General features: G+C 54.3%; 2 protein-coding genes across 2 annotated transcripts in view; both read left to right on the forward strand.

Annotated features, from left to right (window-relative positions):
- LOC148218042 (uncharacterized) overlaps window positions 1–13,065 on the forward strand; it is a 31,698-nt gene extending 18,633 nt beyond the window's left edge. The window contains exon 3 of the mRNA XM_088158037.1: window positions 12,557–13,065. Within this exon, the coding sequence (XP_088014163.1) occupies window positions 12,557–13,065 (509 nt within the window). The remainder of the gene's footprint in view (window positions 1–12,556) is intronic.
- A 3,449-nt stretch (window positions 13,066–16,514) lies between these two features.
- The window catches only part of LOC148218043 (uncharacterized), a 96,966-nt gene continuing 89,306 nt past the window's right edge, over window positions 16,515–24,174 (forward strand). The window contains 1 exon segment of the mRNA XM_088158038.1: window positions 16,515–16,585. Within this exon segment, the coding sequence (XP_088014164.1) occupies window positions 16,515–16,585 (71 nt within the window).

Genomic DNA, 24,174 nt, shown 5'->3' on the forward strand with positions numbered 1-24,174 from the left:
TGGGTATTGCGAGGTGTCTGTGCGAGAGCAGAAAGCTGAGCACCGCGACGGTCATCTCAACGATGTCTTCATCTGCATCCCGCAACAGGTCCGCAAGGCTTTCTGTCAGGCTGTACATTCTAATGTTCTGCATGGAAGACAAGGCAGGGCGAGCCCACGCTGCTGCTGCTGCCGTGGAGCCCAGGGGCCGAAGGGCTGTCCTGAAGCACTCGGGCAGCTGAACAGCAACGCAGGAGAGCTGGGAGCAGCTGCCACAGCTCCCAAAGCCCAACCAAGCCCAAGGGGCTGCTTTCCCCAGCCCCACGCTGCCCGCACAGCTTCAGCCGCTGCTGTCTTCTCACCATCGAGGGGTCCTTGCTGAGCTGCACGAGGCCTCTGAGCACCAGGCGACGCATCTCCCTGGACGTGCTCTGCAGGCGCCTTGCCATGATCTCCAGGAGGCTGTCACCCCATTCATTGATGTCCAGGAGGTCGAGGACCTGAAAGGCACAAAGCAGTGACCGGGGTGCCCAGCTGGCAGGAGCTCAGAACTGCACAGGGCTGAGCCAAGGCAGCAGCACAGGGCACGGGCACCGTCCCAGGCAGCTGCGGCTGTGAGAGGGCAGAGAGGTGGGAGGCAGCTCAGCGAGGTTGTGCTGCCCATGGGGCTCACCTCCACAAGGAACGCCATGGCGGGCAGCTGCCAGTCTGAAATGTCTTGGCTGAGGAGCTCCAAGAGGCAGGAGATGAAGCTGCAACACCAGATCATGGAGACACAGCGCATCTCCCTGGTGGGGGGAAAAGGCATCATTGCCCCTGAGCCGAGAGGGCAAAGCTCTCCCAGGAGTGACCCACGGAGCTCTGGTCTTTTCCCAAGCACCCCGTGGGCGCTTTGGGAGGCGGCTGTTCCCGGGCACCCTCCTGTGCCAGCCTTTTCCAGTCTGCTCGTCCGTCTCTTTCTGAAAGAGCCCTCTCACCCCTGCCCATGGGAACTGTGTGGGGCACCCTGGGCACAAGTGCCGGGGGCAGCAGGGAGAAGGGGGTCTCACCTGGCCAGGAGTCCCACTGCATAGTGGTGGGTGTCAGTACAGAGCAGCGTGTCCCAGCCAGCCTTGCCTTCCATGGCTACCACAACACGCTCACACTGCACTCGGCAGAGCAGGACCTTCAGGGTCTGCACTGCAAACCTGTGTGCAGAGCAAAGCCCAGGTCATGCTGGCAGCCCTGGCTCCTGGTTGAAAGGGATGGGGAGACTGGGAGGACTGGGATGGAGCACCTTTGGGGGTTGGTGGCAAGGCCCAGTTGCTCCTGGCACCCCTTCCAGAAGGTATCAACCTCCTCTGGCGTATCCAGTGCGCTGATGTAAACTTGGAAGAGCAGACACAGAAAGAGACGGGGAAAATACTCCAACACTATAGGTGGGCACCAGGTCAGGTTGAAGACCCTCCACAGTGTCACGGTTGCCTGCAAAAAATGAACCACCCAGAGACAACACTCAGTGCCAAGACATCCGTGTGGCAGGGCCCGAGCATGCCAGGGAGAGGCCGGGGGAGACACCTCGGGGTCACCCAGCCTGGTGCCCCTGAACCTTGCCCCTAAGGCAGGTTTCAGCCCAGTGCCTGAGGCCGAGAGATGCAGCTGGGGGGAGGACAGAGAGCTAGCTGCTGGAGAGGTGGCCTAGGGGCAAGCCAAGGTCAGTTGCAGGAACTCACAGCCAGGGCAAAGACTCCTGTGCTGTCCCCATCGGAGGTGTACACACTGTCCACTGGCCAGGCGTTCAGCACATTGAGGAGTATCTGCAGCGCCGGCTCCGCAGTCCCAGTGGAGGACATGATCACTCCCCACATGGCCGTAGCAGCTCTGTGGGGTCAGAGCTCTGTGTCAGGGGGGTCTGGGCCACAGCACTGTGGCCTGGGCTGCTGCAGGGGCCCGCGCTGGCCGTCAGCCCTGCCTCTGCCCACCGGCCCTCGCTGGCAGCACCCAGCCAGCCCACGGGGGTGCAGGCATCTTGAGGGGCAGGGAGGGAGCGTGGCAGCACGCTCAGGGGCTGACATGGCAGCACTGGCAAACGGAGGAGCCAGAGGCTCCTGGAACTGTCCCCCTGTCTGGCAGTCACCAGGGACAGGCTCTACAGGGTAACGGGCCAGGGAACCCTAAACCCTCAAGGCAGGTGGGGCTGCCGTACCTGTCACCCGATGGGGCCCAGCGCAAGAGAGTCATCAGCACATCGCAGGGGAATTCCCTGGTCAGCTCCAGAAGGGCCTTGTCCAGCCTGTGCCCAGCAGACTCATTGGCCGTGAGCCACTTGTGGATGTACCTCACCATGGCTGGCACCTGCAGAAGGCCCGGGGAGACTTGGACACCTGCCCGAGCAGCAGGTTCCCCAGCTTCCCCTGAGAACTGCTGCCCTTCCCACCCTATTGGGCTGGGCCTCAAAGACTGAAGGAACCCAGCAGAGCTGGCTTGAGGCACCACACAATTCCTGGCCAGAGGCTGCTTACTTGCTTTGGATTGGAGACACCCTTCTCCACAAGCAAATCCAGCATGGCAGCACTGGTCTCACCATTGAAGAGGGGAAAGTTTGCCAAGAGCCCAGTGCCCACACCGGTGGTCTCTTCCTGCCAAATGCACATGATGAATTCATAGATCATCTGCAGGAGAAGGGCAGGAAGAGAGGGAGAATCCATGGAGTGCTCCAAGCACGGTGCTGGGCTGAGCAGTGACAGCAGGCCCAGCCCAGGTGGGGATGGCTGCAGTACCTGCGCTGTTCTGCGGAAGCGGCCACGGGCAGGGTCCTGCTCTTGTGTCGGGTCCATGGCGGCACCTGGCAAAGAGCGAGCGCAGCCAGGGCTGAGGGGCTGTGGGAGAGGCCGGAGAACACAGGCCAGCCCTGCATTCCCAGGCAGGGACAGCCCTGGGATGCTCCAGGGATGGGGTGTGGCTGCCAGGGTGTTCAGCCCCAGCCCCTCTTCTGTCCTATCCATGGGCATGTTGGATGGGATGGGATGGGATGGGATGGGATGGGATGGGATGGGATGGGATGGGATGGGATGGGATGGGATGGGATGGGATGGGACGGGATGGGGCCAAGCTGGCTGCAGGCACCAGCCCTGTGGCCCAGCTCTGCTACTCACCCTCCTGCAGCAGCTGGATCTGCTCCAGCTCTTCAGGCTGCTGTGCTGAGGGAGCTGCAGCCTCCTCCTCCTCCTTCACCCAGGCCAGCTTGGGCACTCTGGGTGGTGTCTGCTCCATGTCAGTGTTTGGAATTGGGACTGCTTGCAGGAGAAGCTCCAGATGGGCAAGTGCTGCAGTTGTGCCTTGTAGGCAGCTGCAAGAGAGAAGCCTTGGGAAGGCTACAGGACACCGTGTCCTGCAGTCTGTCCTCGAGGTCACCTGCAGAGGAAACGCTTTGGAAAAGCTCCGGGTCAGTAGGGAACAAGCTGGCTCTGTGGGGGCTCCTCACAGCACCGCTCTCTCCGTCTTCTCCCGACGAGTGCACCGAGCACTGTGGTGTGGCCGTGTCACCACCAGCACCTATGTCACGACGTGTCACAAAGGGTCACCCTTGTACGCTCTGTCCCTTTCCTATTGCACGGTGACCACGGTGCACTGTGTCACAAAGAGCCCTAGGACACACCTCCACGTGCCCTGAGGACACCCCCACCCCCACCCCCAAAGTGGCCCAGCTTGCAAGGAAGACGTTCCCCCAAGGTTCGAGGACAGCCCAACAAGAATTTTAGGAATGGCTCAAACAACAAGCAGATGCTCCTCTGCTCTGCCTGCTCAGGGCAGCAGAAGGAGCCTCCTCGGTTGCCGATGCAGCTGCAGCAGGAAGGGCATCGGGGCCTTCCACAGCAGCTGCCAGGGCCGCTCTGGGACAAGACCCGGTGCTGGGTGGCCGTCACACACACAGGAGTGTGACACAGACACGGGACATATGGCCCAGGGCACGAATGCTGCTCTGAGTCCTGGGAGCAGTGAAATCAGCAGGTGTGGCAGAGTCCCTGCCAAAGGAGACCTGCCGCCCCCAAGGCCTGCCAATGCTGGTGCCTGCTCCTGCCACAGAGACCTGTGTCCCCTGGGGACTTCTCTGCCAGAGGACAGCCAAAGCCCGCGTGCATTGGTGTGTGTGCTCCTTTCTGCAGGCGGCTGTTGGCAGGAGCACCTGGTGGCAACACTTGGTCTCTGTCAGAAGCTGTTACTCCTTCCTGGAATGATTTTTGCATGGAAGTGATTATGTGCAGTGTCCACGCATCTCCCCAGCCCATCACTGCCTCACACACGAGGTGACCACCAAGCCACTCTCCGGCCATCTGACCCGCAGCTGAGCCCAAGTTGGATATCGAAAGATGAAAGAAGCAAGGGGGGAGGGGAAACTATGAATTATATAAAAAATACAAATGAAAAGGGAGGGTTATACATTAGAGGGGAATTTCAGGTATCAGGCGTTCCGGGAAGTCTGTGCCTCTCAAGTACGTCAGCCAATGGGGAAAGAGAGAGGGAAATGCGGCCGGGAAAACAGGATAAAAAGGAGGCTGCGTCCTCCAAAAATTTGAGAGATGCCAGGGGAATGTCCCATGGCCTCTCCCTTTATTCGAATAAAGCAAAAAGGACTCCTCTGTCTCCTTTTTGGACATAAACCTCTGGTGTTTGTGGATTAATTTTCCTGACAATTTTGGGGGCTCGTCCGGGATCTTTCCACTGTCCCGGGCAGCGAGTGGAGCTGAAGGCGCCTCACCCAGTTTGGGTGATCAGCTCCCCTTGGTGCCGACCGGTACCGGGCGATCCATTGGGTTCCCGAGACTGTCCAGGAGACAAACGAGTGGCGGACCAGGGGGGTCCGTGAAGAGTCCGCAGGGAAGGACCACTGAAAATCTCACCGGTGAGTAAAATGGGATCTTCGGGGAGCAAACCTGGGAGGGCACCCATGGAGGGTAGCACAGGTAAAACGGGGCACCCAGAGAGGGTTGGAAAGGTGAAGCCACGAAGGGGCCCCGGCAAAAGGGATGACGATCCCATAATACCCCCGGAGAGTCCCTTGGGGTGAATGCTGAGGTCTTGGGAGAGATTGTATATTCACCCAGAAGTAACTATGGAAATGATGGTAAAATATTGTTATTTTGTGTGGCCAGAGTATAAGTTGGCAAGGGGACTTATATGGCCACCTTATGGAACAGATAAAATTCATTTGTGTCTAATTTTGTGGAGGTATTTAGAGGAAAGTGGTGAGGATTGGGATGTTTTTCAGCACCTTCCCCCGTCTTGTCCTCCAGTGTTGCCAGCTGACCCAGGGCCAGCTGCAGGTCGTCTGTATCCTCAACTTTCAGAGCAAGGGGATCAAGAAAATGTTATTCCTACAGCCCCACCTGAGAAGGATGATGGTGTAGGGGGAGGGGAGCAGCATGTTGTATCACCCCCCAGAACTAGAAGAGGAACTCAGTTTAGGGCATCAAAAGCCCCCCAAGAGACAGGGGTACACCAGATGCCACTCTGTCAAGTTCCTTTGGGGGGTCAAGGGGGAGGATTTGGGTTTGTAATTGTACCACTCACTACCCAGGATATAAGAGGGTTGAAAAAAGAATTACCCCCATATTTGGATGATCCCATAGAGGTGGGGGAAAAGATAGAGGAATATTTGGGAAATGCGGATTATACGTGAAAGGATTGGGATTTTCTTTTGGGAATTTTGTTTGGGTCATCAGAGAAATGAATGATTTTGCAGAAAGCTCGGCAGCTGTGGGAGGATGAACATCCACAAGCAGCAGGGGGGGCTGGACCCAATGCACCTACGGTGGGTGATGCCATCCCCCAGGCAGACCCCCAGTGGGACCCAAATAACCAGGCCAGTCTGGCTCACCGTGATTGCCGTGCTTATTTGATCAGGGCAATCAAGTCAGCGGCTCCCAGAACTAACAACATAGCTAAGGCTCTGTCGTTAGAACAGGAGAAACAGGAAAGCCCTCATTGGTTGGAGAGGATTAGGGATGCCTTGAGGAAGCACGGGGGGATGGATCCTGAAGGGCCAGCCTTCAACACATTGCTTAAAGTACAATTTGTTACTAAGGCCTGGCCTGATATACGGAAAGGAGTACAGAAAGAAGAAAAGTGGCAAAATAAGCCTCTAGAGGAATTGGTTAGAAAAACACAGCAGATATATGTAAGAAGGGATGAGGAAAAGGCAGAAGCTAAAGCAAGGATGATGGCAGAGTTTGTGCAGCCCCGGAGGAATAAACCGCAGGGTCCAAGGGGTCCCCAGGGACAGAGGGGACGGGGTCGGCCACAAGGAAGGGGCAGAGGGATTCCCTCCTCGGCAGGGGACAGCCGACCCAAACAGCGGCTGGGGAAGAACCAGTGTGCTGTCTGCAGGGCAGAAGGGCATTGGAAAAACGAGTGTCCGCAGAAACAACTGGACCCTCAGGAGGAGGAAGTCCAGAGGATAATGGAAATGGATTGTTAGGGGTGTCAGGGGCTCCTATTATACCAAAGACCCACCACTCAGGAGCCCTTGATAACTTTTAAGGTGGGTCCGGATCGAGAGGAGGTGTGTTTTTTGGTAGACACGGGGGGGGGGCCTCTCGGTCCACCTTAAATTTTATACCTAAGGGGGGGAAATTGTCAAAAAGATCCTTGGTTAATCAAGGACTAAGCGGGAAGGATGAGCGAGTGCATTTTATTCAACCGCTGTTAATAGATGTGGGGGACAGATTTGAACTGCATGAATTCTTGTTTGTTCCTAATTGTGATTGTAATTTACTGGGAAGAGATTTGATGGCTAGAATGGGAATGCAAATTAGTATTGTACGAAGTGACACGGAGTCCGAAACTGTGATATCTTTGTGTAAAATGTCTGAGAAGGCTTATGCTGAAATAAATCCGGAAGTATGGGCAGCTCCAGGGAAATATGGGAAACTGGACATAGAGCCTCTCCAAATTACTTTGAAGCAACCAGGACAAGTGGTGTCTAAAAAGCAATACCCTCTTCCAAGGGAGGGAAAGAAGGGGTTACAGCCTGTTATTGAGTCCCTGCTAAAAGCAGGTCTTTTAGAGCCGTGTATGTCTCCCTATAACACTCCTATCCTGCCGGGTAAGAAACCAGATGGAACCTACAGAATGGTGCAGGATTTAAGAATAATAAATGAGATTGTCAAACCAAGGCATCCCACAGTTCCAGATCCATACACAATCCTAAATCAAATCCCTTCTTCACATCAGTATTATTCTGTACTGGATTTGAAGGATGCTTTCTGGGGGTGTCCAATCACAGAAGATAGTAAACAGTATTTTGCTTTTGAGTGGGAACAGGAGGAAGGAGGGAAAATGATAAAACAACAATTGCCATGGACAGTACTCCCTCAAGGATATACAGAGTCACCAATTCTGTTTGGGCAAGCTTTGCAGAAAATATTAAGAGAGGTTGCTCCACCCTCAGAAGTCAAGATGTTGCAGTATGTAGATGATTTGCTCTTCTCAGGGGAACAGGAAAAGGTGGTTGAAGAGGCTACTGTAAAGCTGCTTAATCTTCTTGCAAGAAAGGGACTTAGAGTATCCAAAAAGAAAGCACAGTTAGTAGAAAAGAAGGTCAAATATTTGGGACACATTCTGTCTGAAGGGTTACGGTGTATTGATCCAGAAAGGATACAAGGGATTTTACAGGTACCATTACCCCAGAATAAAAAGGACTTATGACAGTTTTTAGGGTTGGTGGGGTACTGCAGAGCATGGATCGAGGATTTTTCTGTGGTGGCCAGACCTTTATATAACTTTTTAACTCAAAACAGTCCTAATGTCGTGGTATGGACACCAGAAGGAGAGAAAAGCTTTAAGAAATTTAAAAAAACAAATTGGTTAATGCCCCAGTCTTAGCTCTTCCAGATGCAGAAAAAGAATTTCAGCTATATGTGGATGTCAAACAGGGTCATGCTAAAGGAATTTTGGTGCAAGAGCATGGGGGAACACGGAGGCCTGTTGCCTGTTTTTCTAAGTTGTTAGACCCGGTGGCCAGAGGCTGGCCCCATTGTCTGCAGAACTGTGCAGCCACAGATCTGATGGTGGCTGAGGCCCGAAAGCTGACAAGGGGAGGGGATCTCATTGTTAAAGTCCCACATCAGATTAAAGCTTTGTTAACTGAGAGAGCCTCTAAGTGGATGACGAGTGCTCGATTATTACAGTAGGAATCTTGTTTAATGGAACAGGAGGATTTAGAATTTAAAAGTGGAGAAGATTTTAATCCAGTCTCTTATTTAAATGGCCCTGGAGAAAAGGGGGGCCAGGAAGAAATCCATGATTGTATCCAGGTTATAGACCTCCAGACACGGGCTAGGGAAAATCTACGGGATATTCCCTGGCCTGAGGGAGAGAATGTGTTCATTGATGGGTCCTCCAAGGTGGTAGAAGGGAAACGATTTACAGGATACTCTATCGTGAATGGGAAGCAATTAAAGGAAGGGGGGAGGTTACCACACACCTGGTCAGCTCAGACAGCAGAGCTGTACGGGCTTGTGAGAGCCTGTGAATTATACCAGGACAAGACAGTAAATATCTTTACTGATTCTAAATATGCATATGGGGTAATACATGCATTTGGAAAACGATGGGAAGAAAGAGGTTTATTAAGCTGCAGAGGAAAGAAGAAAATAATTGGTTTACAAGGGATGGTAAGCAGTGGATACCAAAAGCTCTAGCCTTACAATTGTTAAAACAACTTCATGAAGGGAGTCATTGGGGCTCCCGAGGACTGGCAGAAGCCTTCCTCAAAATGAACGCTGCTGTTGGTCTCTTTAGCCTGGCAAAGCGAGCTATTGAATGTTGTTTGACTTGTGCTAAAACCAACAACAAAGTTACAAAGAAACTGGCCAGGGGAGGGAGGCGTTGGGCAGTACGTCCCTTCCAGAGATGCCAGGTGGATTTTACTGAAATGCCTCGAGTGACAAGATTTAAATATATTCTGGTAATAGTATGTCAATTAACCGGGTGGCCAGAAGCATTTCCAACTGTTTCAGCAACTACAGGATCATTTGTTAAAGTATTTTTGGAACAAATAATTCCAAGATATAGGATGGTGGAAGCAATAGATTCAAATAGGGAAACTCATTTTACAGGAAAAATTCTTCAAGGAGTTATGATTGCTTTAGGGATACAGTGGAACCTCCATATCCCCTGGCACCTACAGAGTTCGGGTCAGGTTGAGAGGATGAATGGAAAAATAAAAAAACATCTCCTGAAGCTGGTGATAGAAACTAAAATGCCATGGGTATGTCTCCTGCCCCTGGCTTTAACAAGAATAAGAGCCAGACCCAGGGGAGATATTCAATTATCTCCCTTTGAATTGATGTTTGGAATTCCTTCCCCTTGTAATTCTCAGCCTAGTGGGGGGATAGAGATAAGTGATGTCTATTTAAAATAATATGTGGCTCGGATACTGTCTCTTGTGAAATCTCTTGGACAGGAAGCTCAGCTGGCACAGACCCTGCCTTTGGACTTTGCTGTTCACAACATCCAACCGGGACACTGGGTCCTGGTTAAGGAGTGGGAAGAAGCACCACTGGTGGCCAAGTGGCGTGGACCTTTCCAGGTGTTGCTGAGCACAGACACAGCCGTCAAGACAGCTGAACACGGCTGGACCCATCACACTCGGGCCAAGGTCTCTGCAGCCCCAGAGATTTGGACATCTCAGCTGGAGGAGAAGGACGGGAAGCCGCGACTGACACTCGGCAGGAGGGGACTGGAGCAGCAGCCAGGGCGTCGACATCGGGGGAAGCCTCGTGTGCCCACCCACAGAGTGCCTGCTGAAATAGTCTGTGTGGGCATCCCTCCTCTCAGATCTCCAGGCACTGGGGGCCAACCCTTGCTGTCATTGTTTTCTTTATGTTAAGCTGTTTCTGTGCCTTCACTCGCCACAGGTGGTGTGAAAGACAACGTGAAAGTAAAAATTAAGTTAGGAGAGTAGATTACACAATCAGAATGTTTCTCTTAATAATGTTCCCTTTATATTATCAGTTAGGTTGGAGCCAAGAATGGGAAAATAATTTTTTGACCTTAGGAGAAGAAGTAGCAAAAACCTTTAACCTTAGCAATTGTTGGGTCTGTGGAGGGCCAGGGGGATCTGAAAACGGGCCATGGGTGGCCAGCCCAGTTGAACATCAATAGTAGATTAGCACCCTGAGTAAAGTCTGTAATGGAACAGGATTTTGGGATGAAGAAGGAAGTCCATGGCGGCTTCATTCTTCTGAAAAAGACACTTATTGCCTAAATAGGCAAATAGAGGACAATGGAAAAGTGGTGAAACAAATTGCAAAATGAATTAAAAAAATTAGCTCATGTACCAGTCCAAACATGAAAAGGATGGGAATAGGACATGTTTTCTTGGCTACTTGGTGGACTATAAGTTAAACAACTGCTTTTTTCCTCTTATGTGCTGTAGCAACTCTAATCTTTTTGCCAGGCATGATCCCTTGCTTAGTACAACTTATTCAACATGTGATCAAAGGGATGCAGGTAAGAGCCACGCCCACTAATTCAGACATGGTTACAAAGGACAGAAATTGATGTCACTCCAAATAATTACAAAACCAAAAAAAGACTCAGGAACAAGAAATTAAGTCAATGAGAGCTAAAGTGTGTACAGACAATTATTAAAAAATAAAAGAGGAGCGATTGAGAGGAATGTTGAATTAGTCTTTACAAATGAGCTGTGGATCAGCCTGTAGATAAGGCTAGCACTGAGAGATAAAAGAAACAATGGGATGGATTCCACTGATTGATGAATGGAAAGAGATATTTGCCTTTACAAACAAACTATAGGGCTGCTGATAAATGAAATTGGATATTGAAAGATGAAAGAAGCAACGGGGGGAAACTATGAATTCTATAAGAATTAAAAATTAAAAGGGAGGGTTATACATTAGAGGGGAATTTCAGGTATCAGGCGTTCCGGGAAGTCTGTGCCTCTCAAGTACCTCAGCCAATGGGGAAAGAGAGAGGGAGATGCGGCCAGGAAAATAGGATAAAAAGGAGGCTGCGTCCTCCAAAAATTTGAGAGATCCCAGGGGAATGTCCAATGGCCTCTCCCTTTATTCGAATAAAGCAAAAAGAACTCCTCTGTCTCCTTTTTGGACATAAAACTCTGGTGTTTGTCGATTAATTTTCCTGACAGAAAGAACTTGGGGATTCTTACCTGCACAAGCACGTGCAGTGCCTCAGTCATAAGTGCCTCAGAAATATCAGAAGTGTGTCTTCTTCAGAGTGTGGTCACAAGGGTTCAGAGTTGGAGCCAGTTCTGCGGGCAGGCTGATGAATAGTCTGGGACTCCTCTGCAGAGCCCCATTCATTCTGGGGCTGCTTTCTGCTGGTTCTGCTGGACTGGCTCGAGTGAAACACACACCCAATTAACAGCAGTTAAATTACTCTGGCATGAAACAGTGGGGAACAGGCAGAGCAGTGAAGGGCAGCATGGACCAGTTGCTCTGGCAGGTCTGATGAGGTCTGGTTTGATACAGCACTCACAGAACTCTGCTCCACCCGTGAGACTTCCACTTGCAGTAGATGACTGTTCCTCTTCACAATATCCAGCAAGGCAGGTCAAAGATACTTTTACCATTTTCATCTTCAAAAGGAAGAAGAAATCAGCAGCAAACATGAAGTAACCAGTCAGAGGTGCCAGGAAGAAACAAAAGAACAAAGAGTAGTGGAAAAAAACAGGTGGAGCACTGATCCTTATCTCTGTGGGAGATATCCTCTGCTAATGGGCCATCTGATAAAACCAGGTGGCGCAGTGTTCTTTATCTTTTCCACAACCCATCCTTCCTCCAGGAAGATATCTTCTGTTAATGGGCCATTGAGTGCCACTGCATGACTGATAAAATTCCATCATCCCACTGGGAGATGCTCCAGCCAGGGGGAGGAGCCAAGCCTTTCCTACCTAGATAAAATCTGAGATTTGGAACACCAAGGCAGCCCTTACCCACTGGTTTCCAGAGGACAAGAGCTACCAGACCTTTCTACAGCATCACTACTACAACAAGACCACTTCATCAGGACTGCTACCACCATCAAAACTAGCAGGGTGTCAGGTTGTATTCTGATTCTGTCAGTTGTTTTCTTTTCTACTATTTCATGTATTATTTTTCTCTTATCTTTTTTCCTATCAAATTGTATTTATGACTTGGAGTCTCTCACTGGTTTTGCTTTCAAACCAGCACAATTTTGGAGGGGATTTTGGCTGAATCTTGATATTTGGGGTGTTTTTGATCCGTGTCTTAAAGTTTGGAGGATTTTGGGTGGGAATCTTGGTGTTTGGGAGGTTATTACAGACACATGATGCTCAATGACTTCCAGACATGAACTTGGGCGAGGAAGAACACCCAGTTTATGGAGCTCTTTTCTTGTTATTTCCCCCTAAACCGGAAATTTTCATTCCCCAGGTGTACGCAGATGGAGGAGGCAGAAAAGCCCCAGAGATCCCTCTCGAGGAGGGGCTGCAAACCCAGCCCAGGGAGCTGCAAGGATGAAAGACCCTCCCTGAGCCGGGAAGGCGGCCGGAGATCCAGGCAGAGCTCAGAGCTGGTGGAGAAGCCTTCTGGAGGGGAGAAGACCCACAAGTGCTTGGAATGTGGGAAGGGTTTCAGCCAGAGATCCAGGCTGATCCGGCACCGGAGGATCCACATTGGGGAAAAGCCCTATGAGTGTGGGGAATGTGGGAAGAGTTTTAGGGACAGCAACTACCTGATGCGGCACCAGGTGATCCACACAGGGGAACCGCCCTACACCTGCTTGGAATGTGGGAAGAGCTTTCAGTGGAGCTCCAACCTGAGAATCCACCGACGTATCCACACTGGGGAGAGGCCCTACGAGTGTCCCAAGTGTGGGAAGAGGTTTCAGAGCAGCTCCGATTGCCTCAAACATGAGCGGATTCACACAGAGGAGAGGCCCTTCCGCTGCCCCGACTGCGGGAAGGGATTCAAGCACAACTCCACCCTCACTGTCCACCGGCGCATCCACACTGGGGAGAGGCCCTACGAGTGTCCTGAGTGTGGGAAGAGCTTCTCACACAGCTCAACCTTGACCCAACACCAACGGAGCCACCACTAAGGGAATCCCTGTGAATGCCCCAAGTGTGGGAAGAGCTTCGTGCTCTGCTCCAGCTCCATCCTCCATGGGAGGATTGGTGTTGGATGATTCCCAGTGACCCCCATTGGGTGAGGGTGAAGGGGTTTGAGAGATTTCTTTCCCTTCTTCTTGTCCTGCTGTGATTTGGTTGGTAATAAATTTCCTCTCTGTGCCCAGGCTGGGTCTGTGATGCACATTTTGCTGTTTCGTATGGGATGTTTCTCCTTTTTACACCATCCCAGGAACTCTGGGTTAAACTTTCTCCCCACTGTTGCAGGTGGAGGGGCAGGGTCAGAGTGGCTTTGGTGGGTGCCTGGCATCGGGCCAGCATCACTCAGGCCATGGGCACCCCTGAGATCCCAGTGTGGTGATGCATTCCCCCACTCCTAGAGAAAGTGCTGACCCAAACTGAGGCCAGGATGAAACATGGTTATGACTGGAGCCCACTCTCTTGTGACCCTGTCAGCAGAAATCCAAAAGGAGACCTTTGAGCTCTCCTGGGCCACCGTGGGCTGTGACCAGCAGTCTCCCTCTGAGGGGCCTCTCAGAGCCAGCAAACCCTCGGCTTTGCTGTGCCTGGAGGATCGCTGAAACACGACGTGTCCTGGGCCCATACCCTCACTGCTCAAGGCCCCATCCTTCGGCCAGTGGGAGATGCAAAAACATCTGAAGGGAGGATTTCACTGAGCTCTGAGGGGAATTGCCTGCACTGACTGTTCCTGTCTGTGTGTGTGCCCCTGCACATATGCTATAGCAAATCTGGGAGAAATACAGCTTTCCTAGATGTGGAAGTACCTTGGATATCTAAGTTAGGCCTGTAAGCAAGGTTTAGTTATAGTTATGAACTTATTTATATGCTGCTAGATGTTGTTCTTTTGCTAAGTTATTGAATGTAAGTTATAAGCTAAGTGTTGTCTTTGTATTAAGTTGCTAAGTACAACTTGGAAGATATAGCTATAAGTTAGGTTAAATGCTGTTAAGTGTTATTGCTCTGTTGGATTGCTAAAGTTAAGTTATAAGTTAAGTTAGGTATAAGTTCACTGTTGTTCCTCTGTTGAATTGTTGGGCCTAAAGTATAAGTTAAAGTTAGAAGTTAAGGTAGAAGTTAAAGTGCTGCTCAGAGTTGTTAAGTTTTTAGTCCATGTTCCTTTTAATTCTTGCCCGCACTCTCTTTTGTCCCATGCACCTCAACACAGCATACACCCACCCACACTCCCCTAGTGAGTTCTCAGTTAATTTCTGTTTTGGTTGCCTGGATTTTGTTTGGTTTTGTTGTTGCTTGTTTTCCCTTGTTGTGCCTCACTTGTTCTGTAGGCAGTAGAGTGAATCTTGCCAACGAACTTCTTGTATTTTGTCGCTCAGTATTAAATCTGACTTTTGTTCATGCATTTGTCATCGATTTTTAAGCGATCTCAAACGCTCTCATTCATGACAGCACCACAATGGCCCGCATCACCGAGGGCCCTGACACACGCCCGTGTCACAAAGGGCCACCCCCGGCACCCAAGAGCAGAGGGACAGCCTGGAAGCGGCCCGGAGCCGCCCCGGCCTCGTGGCCTTGTAGCCCCTGGCGTGGCCAGAGCCCTGGGAGGCTTTGGCCACGGTGGGAGCCGGCAGCCCCAGCCCCGGCCTGCAGAGCCCTGGGGCTGCAGCCCGGGCTGGCCGGGGCAGGAGGAATTGGCCGGGCCGGACGTGCCAGGGCCTTGTGGGCAGTGGCTCCGTGTCCCGCGGGAGGCCGGGGACGAGGGGTGTCCCTCAGGGCTGTGCCCGGGCACCGGGGCTCGTCAGTGCCTCGCTCAGTGACACCCAGGGGCACCGAGCGCAGCCTCGGCGCCTTTGCAGGGCACGGGGAGCTGAGCGGGGCAGGGGCACCACGGAAACACCGAGTGCCTGCCCGGGGCAGAGCCGGGGCAAAGCCGGGCTGGAGAGCCGGGAGAGGCTGCTCAGAGCTGGCCCGGGCACTTGGGCACCTGGGAGACAGAGCCCGGCTCGGAGCTGACACTGAGCCCAATACCTGAGAAATCACAGCCGGCTTTTGTAAACACACCTCATGTTGTATTTCTCAGCATGACTTTCTATCTTTTTCAATGTTCATTTTACTTTATTTTTTACCCTTTAGAAAGAATTCCATTGTATTTTGTTATGTGTGAGGAGGGATGGGCTGGGAAAGGTTGTGGTAATGGAGTTTTTTATTCAATGTATTTTGAACTGTGAGATGTGACAAGTCCTGACTTTGACTCCAGCAGCAGTGTCTGGTTCCAGACTGCTCTGCTTTTCACAGTGACATCTCAGTTCATTGAAATCCAGCATTCAAGGCCCTTGAAACACGGAAAAGCTGGGAATGAGGTTAAAGACCTTGGAGGGTTTGCTCTGTCCGTACATTCCCCATCTCCCCTGGTGTCCGTTCATCCTCTCCACTCCTGTCCTAGAGCACATTGCTGTATCCAGAGTGCAGTACATGCTTTTATAGATAGATATTTACATGTGATTATTGTATACACGGTTCTCTTGCAGTGAGTTATTGTGATGGTAATTCCACGATCCTCTGCTTTGTGCCCAAAGAATGATTATTGTATCTAAACCCCGGCAGCCCGGGAGGGGATGTGTGCGGGGCCGGGGCGGGGAGAGGCTCCTTGTTCATTCCGCGGGCGTTTTGAAGCCTCGCTGCTCGGGTTTTCCGCGGCTCTCTCTGTGCACCGTGGGTTTCTGTTTGCCTGAGAAGCGGTTTTGCCCCAAGCAAACAAAGGATTTTTCCCCTTTTCTTGGCTCGGAGAGGATGCAGGGGCAGCCTTGCCGTGCCTGGAGGCGAACTGAGCAGCTGCTGTGTCGCAGCCCGGGGGCTCCGCGCCGGCAGGAGCGGAGCGGCGCCGCTGCAGCCCAAAGCCGCTGCGAGCCGGGCCGAGCCGGGAGAGAAAACAGCCCGAGGCTTCAGCCCCGCTGCTTCGCCTGCCGGGACCGTGCCCGCGGAGCCCGGCTGGGGAGGAGTTCAAGAGCAGGCGAGCCCCGGGCTTTCGTCTCCTTCGGGACAGCCCCTGGTTGGTTTTTCCCCTGGGGGAGAAGTCGGCGGCTGTACCGTGTGTTGTGAGCGGGGATTTCTCTGGCATTTTGGGTCTTTTGTCCCAGGTGTTTGTGTGGGATAAGATCTGACAATTTAATATCTAGCAATTATTTACATTTTTTTCCTTGCCTTGTGGGCTTACTACTTGTTGGAGTTTTTTCCACTTTCATCTATTAATATTAATTTCGTATTTGTGGAAAGGGTTATTGAAACCCTGTAGAGGAGATGATACTCACTCCAGAGTGTCCTCTTAAAAATCACAACTCAAACTGTGACACCCTACAAGAGCTTAGAACATGGAATGAGCTCCACCCTGAGCTCCCACTTGATCCAGCACCAGGAGATCCAAACTAAGAAATATCCCTGCTGGTGCATGGAAGGAGGGAAGAGATTCAGCAAGAGCCCCCACAGCATGAAGAACCTCAAGATTCACGCTGGGGAGAGGCCCTGTGAGTGCCCCGAGCGTGGGAAGAGCTTCATGCTCTGCTCCAGCTCCATCCCCCATGGGAGGATCGGTGTTGGATGATCCCCAGTGACCCCCGTTGGGCAGAGCCCTGGTGATCCGTGATCCTGGTGATCCGTGGTCCTGGTGATCCCCGTTGGGTGGAGGGAAGGGGCTGGAGAGATTTCTTTCCCTTCTCCTTGTCCAGCTGTGATTTGGTTGGTAATAAATTCCCTCGCTGTGCCCAGGCTGGCTCTGTTGTTCCCGTGCCGGTGCTCGGGGCGGGATCTCTCCTGTTCCTTCTCTCACTCCCGGGCCTGTTCTCAGCCAATCAGAGAATGCGATGAAGAAGATTCAGCCAATGAGAGAGATCAGCTGTGATGACTCACCGGTTGCCGGGCAGACCCGCAGCACCCAGTGTTCCCCACCTGGACCCCACCCTCCCCGCCCAGTCACGATCCCCCCGCGGGGTCCCCCCAATTTCTCTCCTGTCCCTCCCCACACTAAACGGCACCGGAGCGAGCTGGGAAACTTTACTGGGAACACTGGGAGCAGCCAAACTGGGGCAGAGTGACAGCAGGGCTGGGGGGAACACACGACCCCCCCAAAATCAGCGCGGGGACGGAGCGGGGGGGTCCCGGCCGCACCCGAGGCCATGGGGAGGGGCTGCAGCCGCTGCTGGGTCAGGAGCTCTGTGGGCAGAGAAAAGGGGGCAGCACCTGACTGGGGCCCCCATGGGGAGCGCACACGCTCCGAGGTCGGAACACGACCCCCGGGACCCTCCCCTCACCCTTCTCGCACTGGTAGAAGCCGAGCCCCAGCTCCAGGAAGACGAAACCCAACACGGAGCCCCCGATCCCCATCAGCACCTTGCTGCGGGCGGTGTCTGGCGGCATCTCTGGGGGTCCACAGGCGTCAAGACCTCCCAAAATCTCTCACAGACACCCCAAGCTACTCCAATCACCCTCCCAGTCACCTCTAGCCCACCCAGGACTCCTTGAATCCTCCTCCCAATCTCTTCCCGGCCTCCCCAGGACCCACCAACGCTCCTCCTGTCCCTCTCACGATCCCATAACCCCCTCCCAGTTGCCCCCCACCACCTCAGGACTCCCAAACCCTCTCCCAGTGCCTACCCAGTCTCACCAGGACTCACCACAACTGCTCCAAGTCTCTTCCCATCACAGCCAACCTTATTCCAACCGTTGCTTTCCAGTTCCTGGTCCTTTTCCATCCCCTCCAGGCTCACTCAAATCCCTCCCTGTTCCCCCCAGCTGACTCCAGTGTGTCCCCACTCTCTCCCAGTGCCCCCCAGTGTGTCCATCTCACTGTGGCCCTTGAGCTCCCAGCCCGGCCCAAGATGCCTGCTCTGCTCCAAGGATTTCTACCCTGCTGAGATCCGGGTGAGGTGGTTCCAGGGCCAGCAGGAGCTCTCAGGGCATGTGGTGGCCACCAGGAACAGGACTCCAACAGGAGAGGGCTGGTGTGGCACTGAGAGGGACTGGGAATGAAATTGGAGAGAGTGGGGGAACACTGGGAGAGAGTGGATTGGATTGGGGCAATGGGAGAGAGGGTGGAGGTTTGGGATTGAACTGAAAAGGACTTGGAAAGGACTGGGAGGAACTGGGGGGTCATTGGGGGAGAAGGGAGAGATTTGAAGGGGCACTGGGAGGGCACTGGGAGAGAGGATGGAGGTTTGGGAGTGGAGTTAGAAGGACTGGGAGTGGACTGTGGGTGGAATGTCTGTGGACTGAGAGGAATTGGGAAGGACTCTGGTGACACTGGGAGGGACTGTGAGGACACTGGGAGAGACTGGGATGGACTGGGAGAGACACTGGAGTCACTTGGGGTGAGGGGGCAGGAGGCCCCGGGGTGGGCACAAGAAGGGCTGACGTGTCTCGGGTGATTCCCAGGGAGGTTTTGAGGGGCTCCAGGGTCATTCCCAGGGCAGGGCCCGAGGGGACACGCTCTGCCCCACGCTCACCTCTGCGCTCCACGAGGAACGGGCTGGACAACTCGTAGTTGTGCCGGCAGTGCCTGTCCACCGCAGCCCGTCTGTACTCCATCCATTGCGGGTCGCTGTTCCAGTGCCTGGCAGCCTTGTCCCCAAAGGAGGTGTCCCCACGTGCAGCCCCACATCGCTGCCCAAGTGCAGGAACTGCTCCCGCTTGGAGATGTTCCTCTCCACGAACCTCAGCCGGTCGGTGCCGTGAATGCAGTGACACTCGGACTGAACCATCTCCTGGAACAGCGCTGTGTGTGCAGGACACAGGTCCGGGGGTGTCCCCCCAGCAGCCCCCCAGCAGCCCACAGTAGCCAAGAGCTCCGGGCCCACGCCACACGCCCCATGGCCAGCGCCGGGCAGGGTCTGACACCTCCCCCCTGTTGGAACCCTGGAAACTGAGGGGTTTGGGCTTTCTCTGCTGACAGGCATGGAACCCCAGGAAAACACTGCTTTTTACCAGAGGCCGTGAAGAAGCTTTCCAGAATTGTGTGATAGAACTGGGATCACTGGTGTGTAGTTTGAATAGAAGTGTGTAATGTCCCATGGTGGAAAATTTAGAATTTGTGGTTTTAGAATATATTAATACATATAAAACAAGATGGAGGTTTTAGGGTGGAGTTTTCTTTATTTTTCACCTTCTTCACGGGTCTTGGTGGTACTTTTGTAATTGGATAGAAAATTCCACAGTGCAGGTTACAGGTGATTGGTTGTTGGGTTAAAAGTAAAAAGAATTTAGCTGTGTGTTCTTAATTGGACAGATTGGCCCTTAAAAGGCCTTGTAGAGAGAGAGAGATACGTGTCCATTTTTAGCCTGTTAGCTAGAAGTGCTGTAGAACTCACTGTAATATAGATAAGAATTAATAAATATCTGAGTCCAAACACGAAATTCCGTCTCTAGAGCATTTAATCCTGACTCTGGAAGAATAAAAGATAAAACGCGATACCCCCCTCCCCAAATTCTCATGGCGGGGGGCGCTGGGGGCGGGGCGCGGGTGGAGTCCAGGTGAGGAGCTCTGGGCGCTCTGGGACTGCCTGAGGAGTCATCAGCGCCGCGCGCTCTGATTGGCTCAATTATTTTGGTGCCTTCTCTCATTGGCTGAGGACAGGTCCGGGAGTTGAGAGGAGGACCGGGAGAGATCCTGCCCCAGGCTAGCGGTGGAAGAACATCCAATTAACAAGGCATGCAGATCATTTCCCAGTGGTCCCCACACTCCTGTAGGAACTAAATGCACCGAGGATCTCACGAGGGTCACCAACTCTCTGGCGGCCAAATCCAGCCCTGCGCTCCCTACGGGTGCGGGCACTCTGGGAAGGGCTCAGCTGCGGGTCAGATGGCCGGAGAGTGGCTTGGTGGTCACCTCGTGTGTGAGGCAGTGATGGGCTGGGGAGATGCGTGGACACTGCACATAATCACTTCCAAGCAAAAATCATTCCAGGAAGGAGTAACAGCTTCTGACAGAGACCAAGTGTTGCCACCAGGTGCTCCTGCCAACAGCCGCCTGCAGAAAGGAGCACACACACCAATGCACGTGGGCTTTGACTGTCCTCTGACAGAGAAGTCCCCAGGGGACACAGGTCTCTGTGGCAGGAGCAGGCACCAGCATTGGCAGGCCTTGGGGGCGGCAGGTCTCCTTTGGCAGGGACTCTGCCACACCTGCTGATTTCACTGTTCCCAGGACTCAGAGCAGCATTCGTGCCCTGGGCCATACGTCCCGTGTCTGTGTCACACTCCTGTGTGTGTGACGGCCACCCAGCACCGGGTCTTGTCCCAGAGAGGCCCTTGCAGCTGCTGTGGAAGGCCCCGATGCCCTTCCTGCTGCAGCTGCATCGGCAACCGTGGGGGCTCCTTCTGCTGCCCTGAGCAGGCAGAGCAGAGGAGCATCTGCTTGTTGTTTGAGCCATTCCTAAAATTCCTGTTGGGCTGTCCTCGAACCTTGGGGGAACGTCTTCCTTGCAAGCTGGGCCACTTTGGGGGGGGGGGGGTGTCCCCAGGGCACGTGGAGGTGTGTCCTAGGGCTCTTTGTGACACAGTGCACCGTGGTCACCGTGCAATAGGAAAGGGATAGAGCGTACAAGGGTGACCCTTTGTGACACGTCGTGACATAGGTGCCGGCGGTGACACGGCCACACCACAGTGCTCGGTGCACTCGTCGGGACAGGACGGAGAGAGCAGTGCTGTGAGGAGCCCCCACACAGCCAGCTTGTTCCCTACTGACCCGGAGCTTTTCCAAAGCGTTTCGTCTGCAGGTGGCCTCGAGGACAGACTGCAGGACACGGTGTCCTGTAGCCTTCCCAAGGCTTCTCTGTTGCAGCTGCCTACAAGGCACAACTGCAGCACTTGCTCATCTGGAGATTTCCAAGACATCTCTCCTGCAAGCAGTCCCAACTCCAAACAGTGACATGGAGCAGACACCACCCAGAGTGCCCAAGCTGGCCTGGGTGAAGGAGGAGGAGGAGGCTGCAGCTCCCTCAGCACAGCAGCCTGAAGAGCTGGAGCAGATCCAGCTGCTGCAGGAGGGTGAGTAGCAGAGCTGGCCACAGGGCTGGTGCCTGCAGCCAGCTTAGCCCCATCCCATCCCATCCCATCCCATCCCATCCCATCCCATCCCATCCCATCCCATCCCATCCCATCCCATCCCATCCCATCCCATCCCATCCCATGCAACATGCCCATGGATAGGACAGAAGAGGGGCTGAGGCTGAACCCCCTGGCAGCCACACCCCATCCCTGGAGCATCCCAGGGCTGTCCCTGCCTGGGAATGCAGGGCTGGCCTGTGTTCTCCGGCCTCTCCCACAGCCCCTCAGCCCTGGCTGCGCTCGCTCTTTGCCAGGTGCCGCCATGGACCCGACACAAGAGCAGGACCCTGCCCGTGGCCGCTTCCGCAGAACAGCGCAGGTACTGCAGCCATCCCCACCTGGGCTGGGCCTGCTGTCACTGCTCAGCCCAGCACCGTGCTTTGAACACTCCATGGATTCTCCCTCTCTTCCTGCCCTTCTCCTGCAGATGATCTATGAATTCATCATGTGCATTTGGCGGGAAGAGACCACCGGTGTGGGCACTGGGCTCTTGGCAAACTTTCCCCTCTTCACTGCTGAGACCGGGGCTGCCATGCTGGATTTGCTTGTGGAGAAGGGGGTCTCCAATCCAAAGCAAGTAAGCAGCCTGTGGCCAGGGCTTGATCACCCCAGGAATTGTGTGGCACCTCAAGCCAGCTCTGCTGGGTTCCTTCAGTCTTTGAGGCCCAGACCAATAGGGTAGGAAGGGCAGCACTTCTCAGGGGAAGCTGGGGAACCTGCTGCTCGGGCAGGTGTCCAAGTCTCCCCGGGCCTTCTGCAGGTGCCAGCCATGGTGAGGTACATCCACAAGTGGCTCACGGCCAATGAGTCTGCTGGGCACAGGCTGGACAAGGCCCTTCTGGAGCTGACCAGGGAATACCCCTGCGATGTGCTGATGACTCTCTTGCGCTGGGCCCCATCGGGTGACAGGTACGGCAGCCCCACCTGCCTTGAGGGTTGAGGGTTCTCTGGCCCGTTACCCTGTAGAGCCTGTCCCTGGTGACTGCCAGACAGGGGGACAGTTCCAGGAGCCTCTGGCTCCTCCGTTTGCCAGTGCTGCCATGTCAGCCCCTGAGCGTGCTGCCACGCTCCCTCCCTGCCCCTCAAGATGCCTGCAGCCCCGTGGGCTGGCTGGGTGCTGCCAGCGAGGGCCGGTGGGCAGAGGCAGGGCTGACGGCCAGCGCGGGCCCCTGCAGCAGCCCAGGCCACAGTGCTGTGGCCCAGACCCCCCTGACACAGAGCTCTGACCCCACAGAGCTGCTACGGCCATGTGGGGAGTGATCATGTCCTCCACTGGGACTGCGGAGCCGGCGCTGCAGATACTCCTCAATGTGCTGAACGCCTGGCCAGTGGACAGTGTGTACACCTCCCATGGGGACAGCACAGGAGTCTTTGCCCTGGCTGTGAGTTCCTGCAACTGACCTTGGCTTGCCCCTAGGCCACCTCTCCAGCAGCTAGCTCTCTGTCCTCCCCCCAGCTGCATCTCTCTGCCTCAGGGACTGGGCTGAAACCTGCCTTAGGGGCAAGGTTCAGGGGCACCAGGCTGGGTGTCCCCGAGGTGTCTCCCCCGGCCTCTCCCTGGCATGCTCGGGCCCTGCCACACGGATGTCTTGGCACTGAGTGTTGTCTCTGGGTGGTTCATTTTTTGCAGGCAACCGTGACACTGTGGAGGGTCTTCAACCTGACCTGGTGCCCACCTATAGTTTTGGAGTATTTTCCCCGTCTCTTTCTGTGTCTGCTCTTCCAAGTTTACATCAGCGCACTGGATACGCCAGAGGAGGTTGATACCTTCTGGAAGGGGTGCCAGGAGCAACTGGGCCTTGCCACCAACCCCCAAAGGTGCTCCATCCCAGTCTTCCCAGTCTCCCCATCCCTTCCAAGGCAGGAGCCAGGGCTGCCAGCATGACCTGGGCTTTGCTCTGCACACAGGTTTGCAGTGCAGACCCTGAAGGTCCTGCTCTGCCGAGTGCACTGTGAGCGTGTTGTGGTAGCCATGGAAGGCAAGGCTGGCTGGGACACGCTGCTCTGTACTGACACCCACCACTATGCAGTGGGACTCCTGGCCAGGTGAGACCCCCTTCTCCCTGCTGCCCCCGGCACTTGTGCCCAGGGTGCCCCACACAGTTCCCATGGGCAGGGGTGAGAGGGCTTTGTCACAAAGAGACGGACGAGCAGACTGGAAAAGGCTGGCACAGGAGGGTGCCCGGGAACAGCCGCCTCCCAAAGCGCCCACGGGGTGCTTGGGAAAAGACCAGAGCTCCGTGGGTCACTCCTGGGAGAGCTTTGCCCTCTCGGCTCAGGAGCAATGATGCCTTTTCCCCCCCACTAGGGAGACGCGCTGTGTCTCCATGATCTGGTGTTGCAGCATCATCTCCTGCCTCTTGGAGCTCCTCAGCCAAGACATTTCAGACTGGCAGCTGCCTGCCATGGCATTCCTTGTGGAGGTGAGCCCCATGGGCAGCACAGCTGAGCTGCCTCCCACCTCTCTGCCCTCTCACAGCCGCAGCTGCCTGGGACGGTGCCCGTGCCCTGTGCTGCTGCCTTGGCTCAGCCCTGTGCAGTTCTGAGCTCCTGCCAGCTGGGCACCCCGTTCACTGCTTTGTGTCTTTCAGGTCCTGGACCTCCTGGACATCAAAGAATGGGGTGACAGCCTCCTGGAGATCATGGCAAGGCGCCTGCAGAGCACGTCCAGGGAGATGCGTCGCCTGGTGCTCAGAGGCCTCGTGCAGCTCAGCAAGGACCCCTCGATGGTGAGAAGACAGCAGCGGCTGAAGCTGTGCTGGCAGCGTGGGGCTGGGGAAAGCAGCCCCTTGGGCTTGGCTGGGCTTTGGGAGCTGTGGCAGCTGCTCCCAGCTCTCCTGCGTTGCTGTTCAGCTGCCCGAGTGCTTCAGGACAGCCCTTCGGCCCCTGGGCACCACGGCAGCAGCAGCAGCAGCGTGGGCTTGCCCTGCCTTGTCTTCCATGCAGAACATTAGAATGTACAGCCTGACTGAAAGCCTTGTGGACCTGTTGCGGGATGCAGATGAAGACAT

The sequence above is a fragment of the Sturnus vulgaris genome, unplaced genomic scaffold (assembly GCF_052056855.1).
Source record: "Sturnus vulgaris isolate bStuVul1 unplaced genomic scaffold, bStuVul1.hap1 Scaffold_195, whole genome shotgun sequence".
Taxonomy (NCBI): domain Eukaryota; kingdom Metazoa; phylum Chordata; class Aves; order Passeriformes; family Sturnidae; genus Sturnus; species Sturnus vulgaris.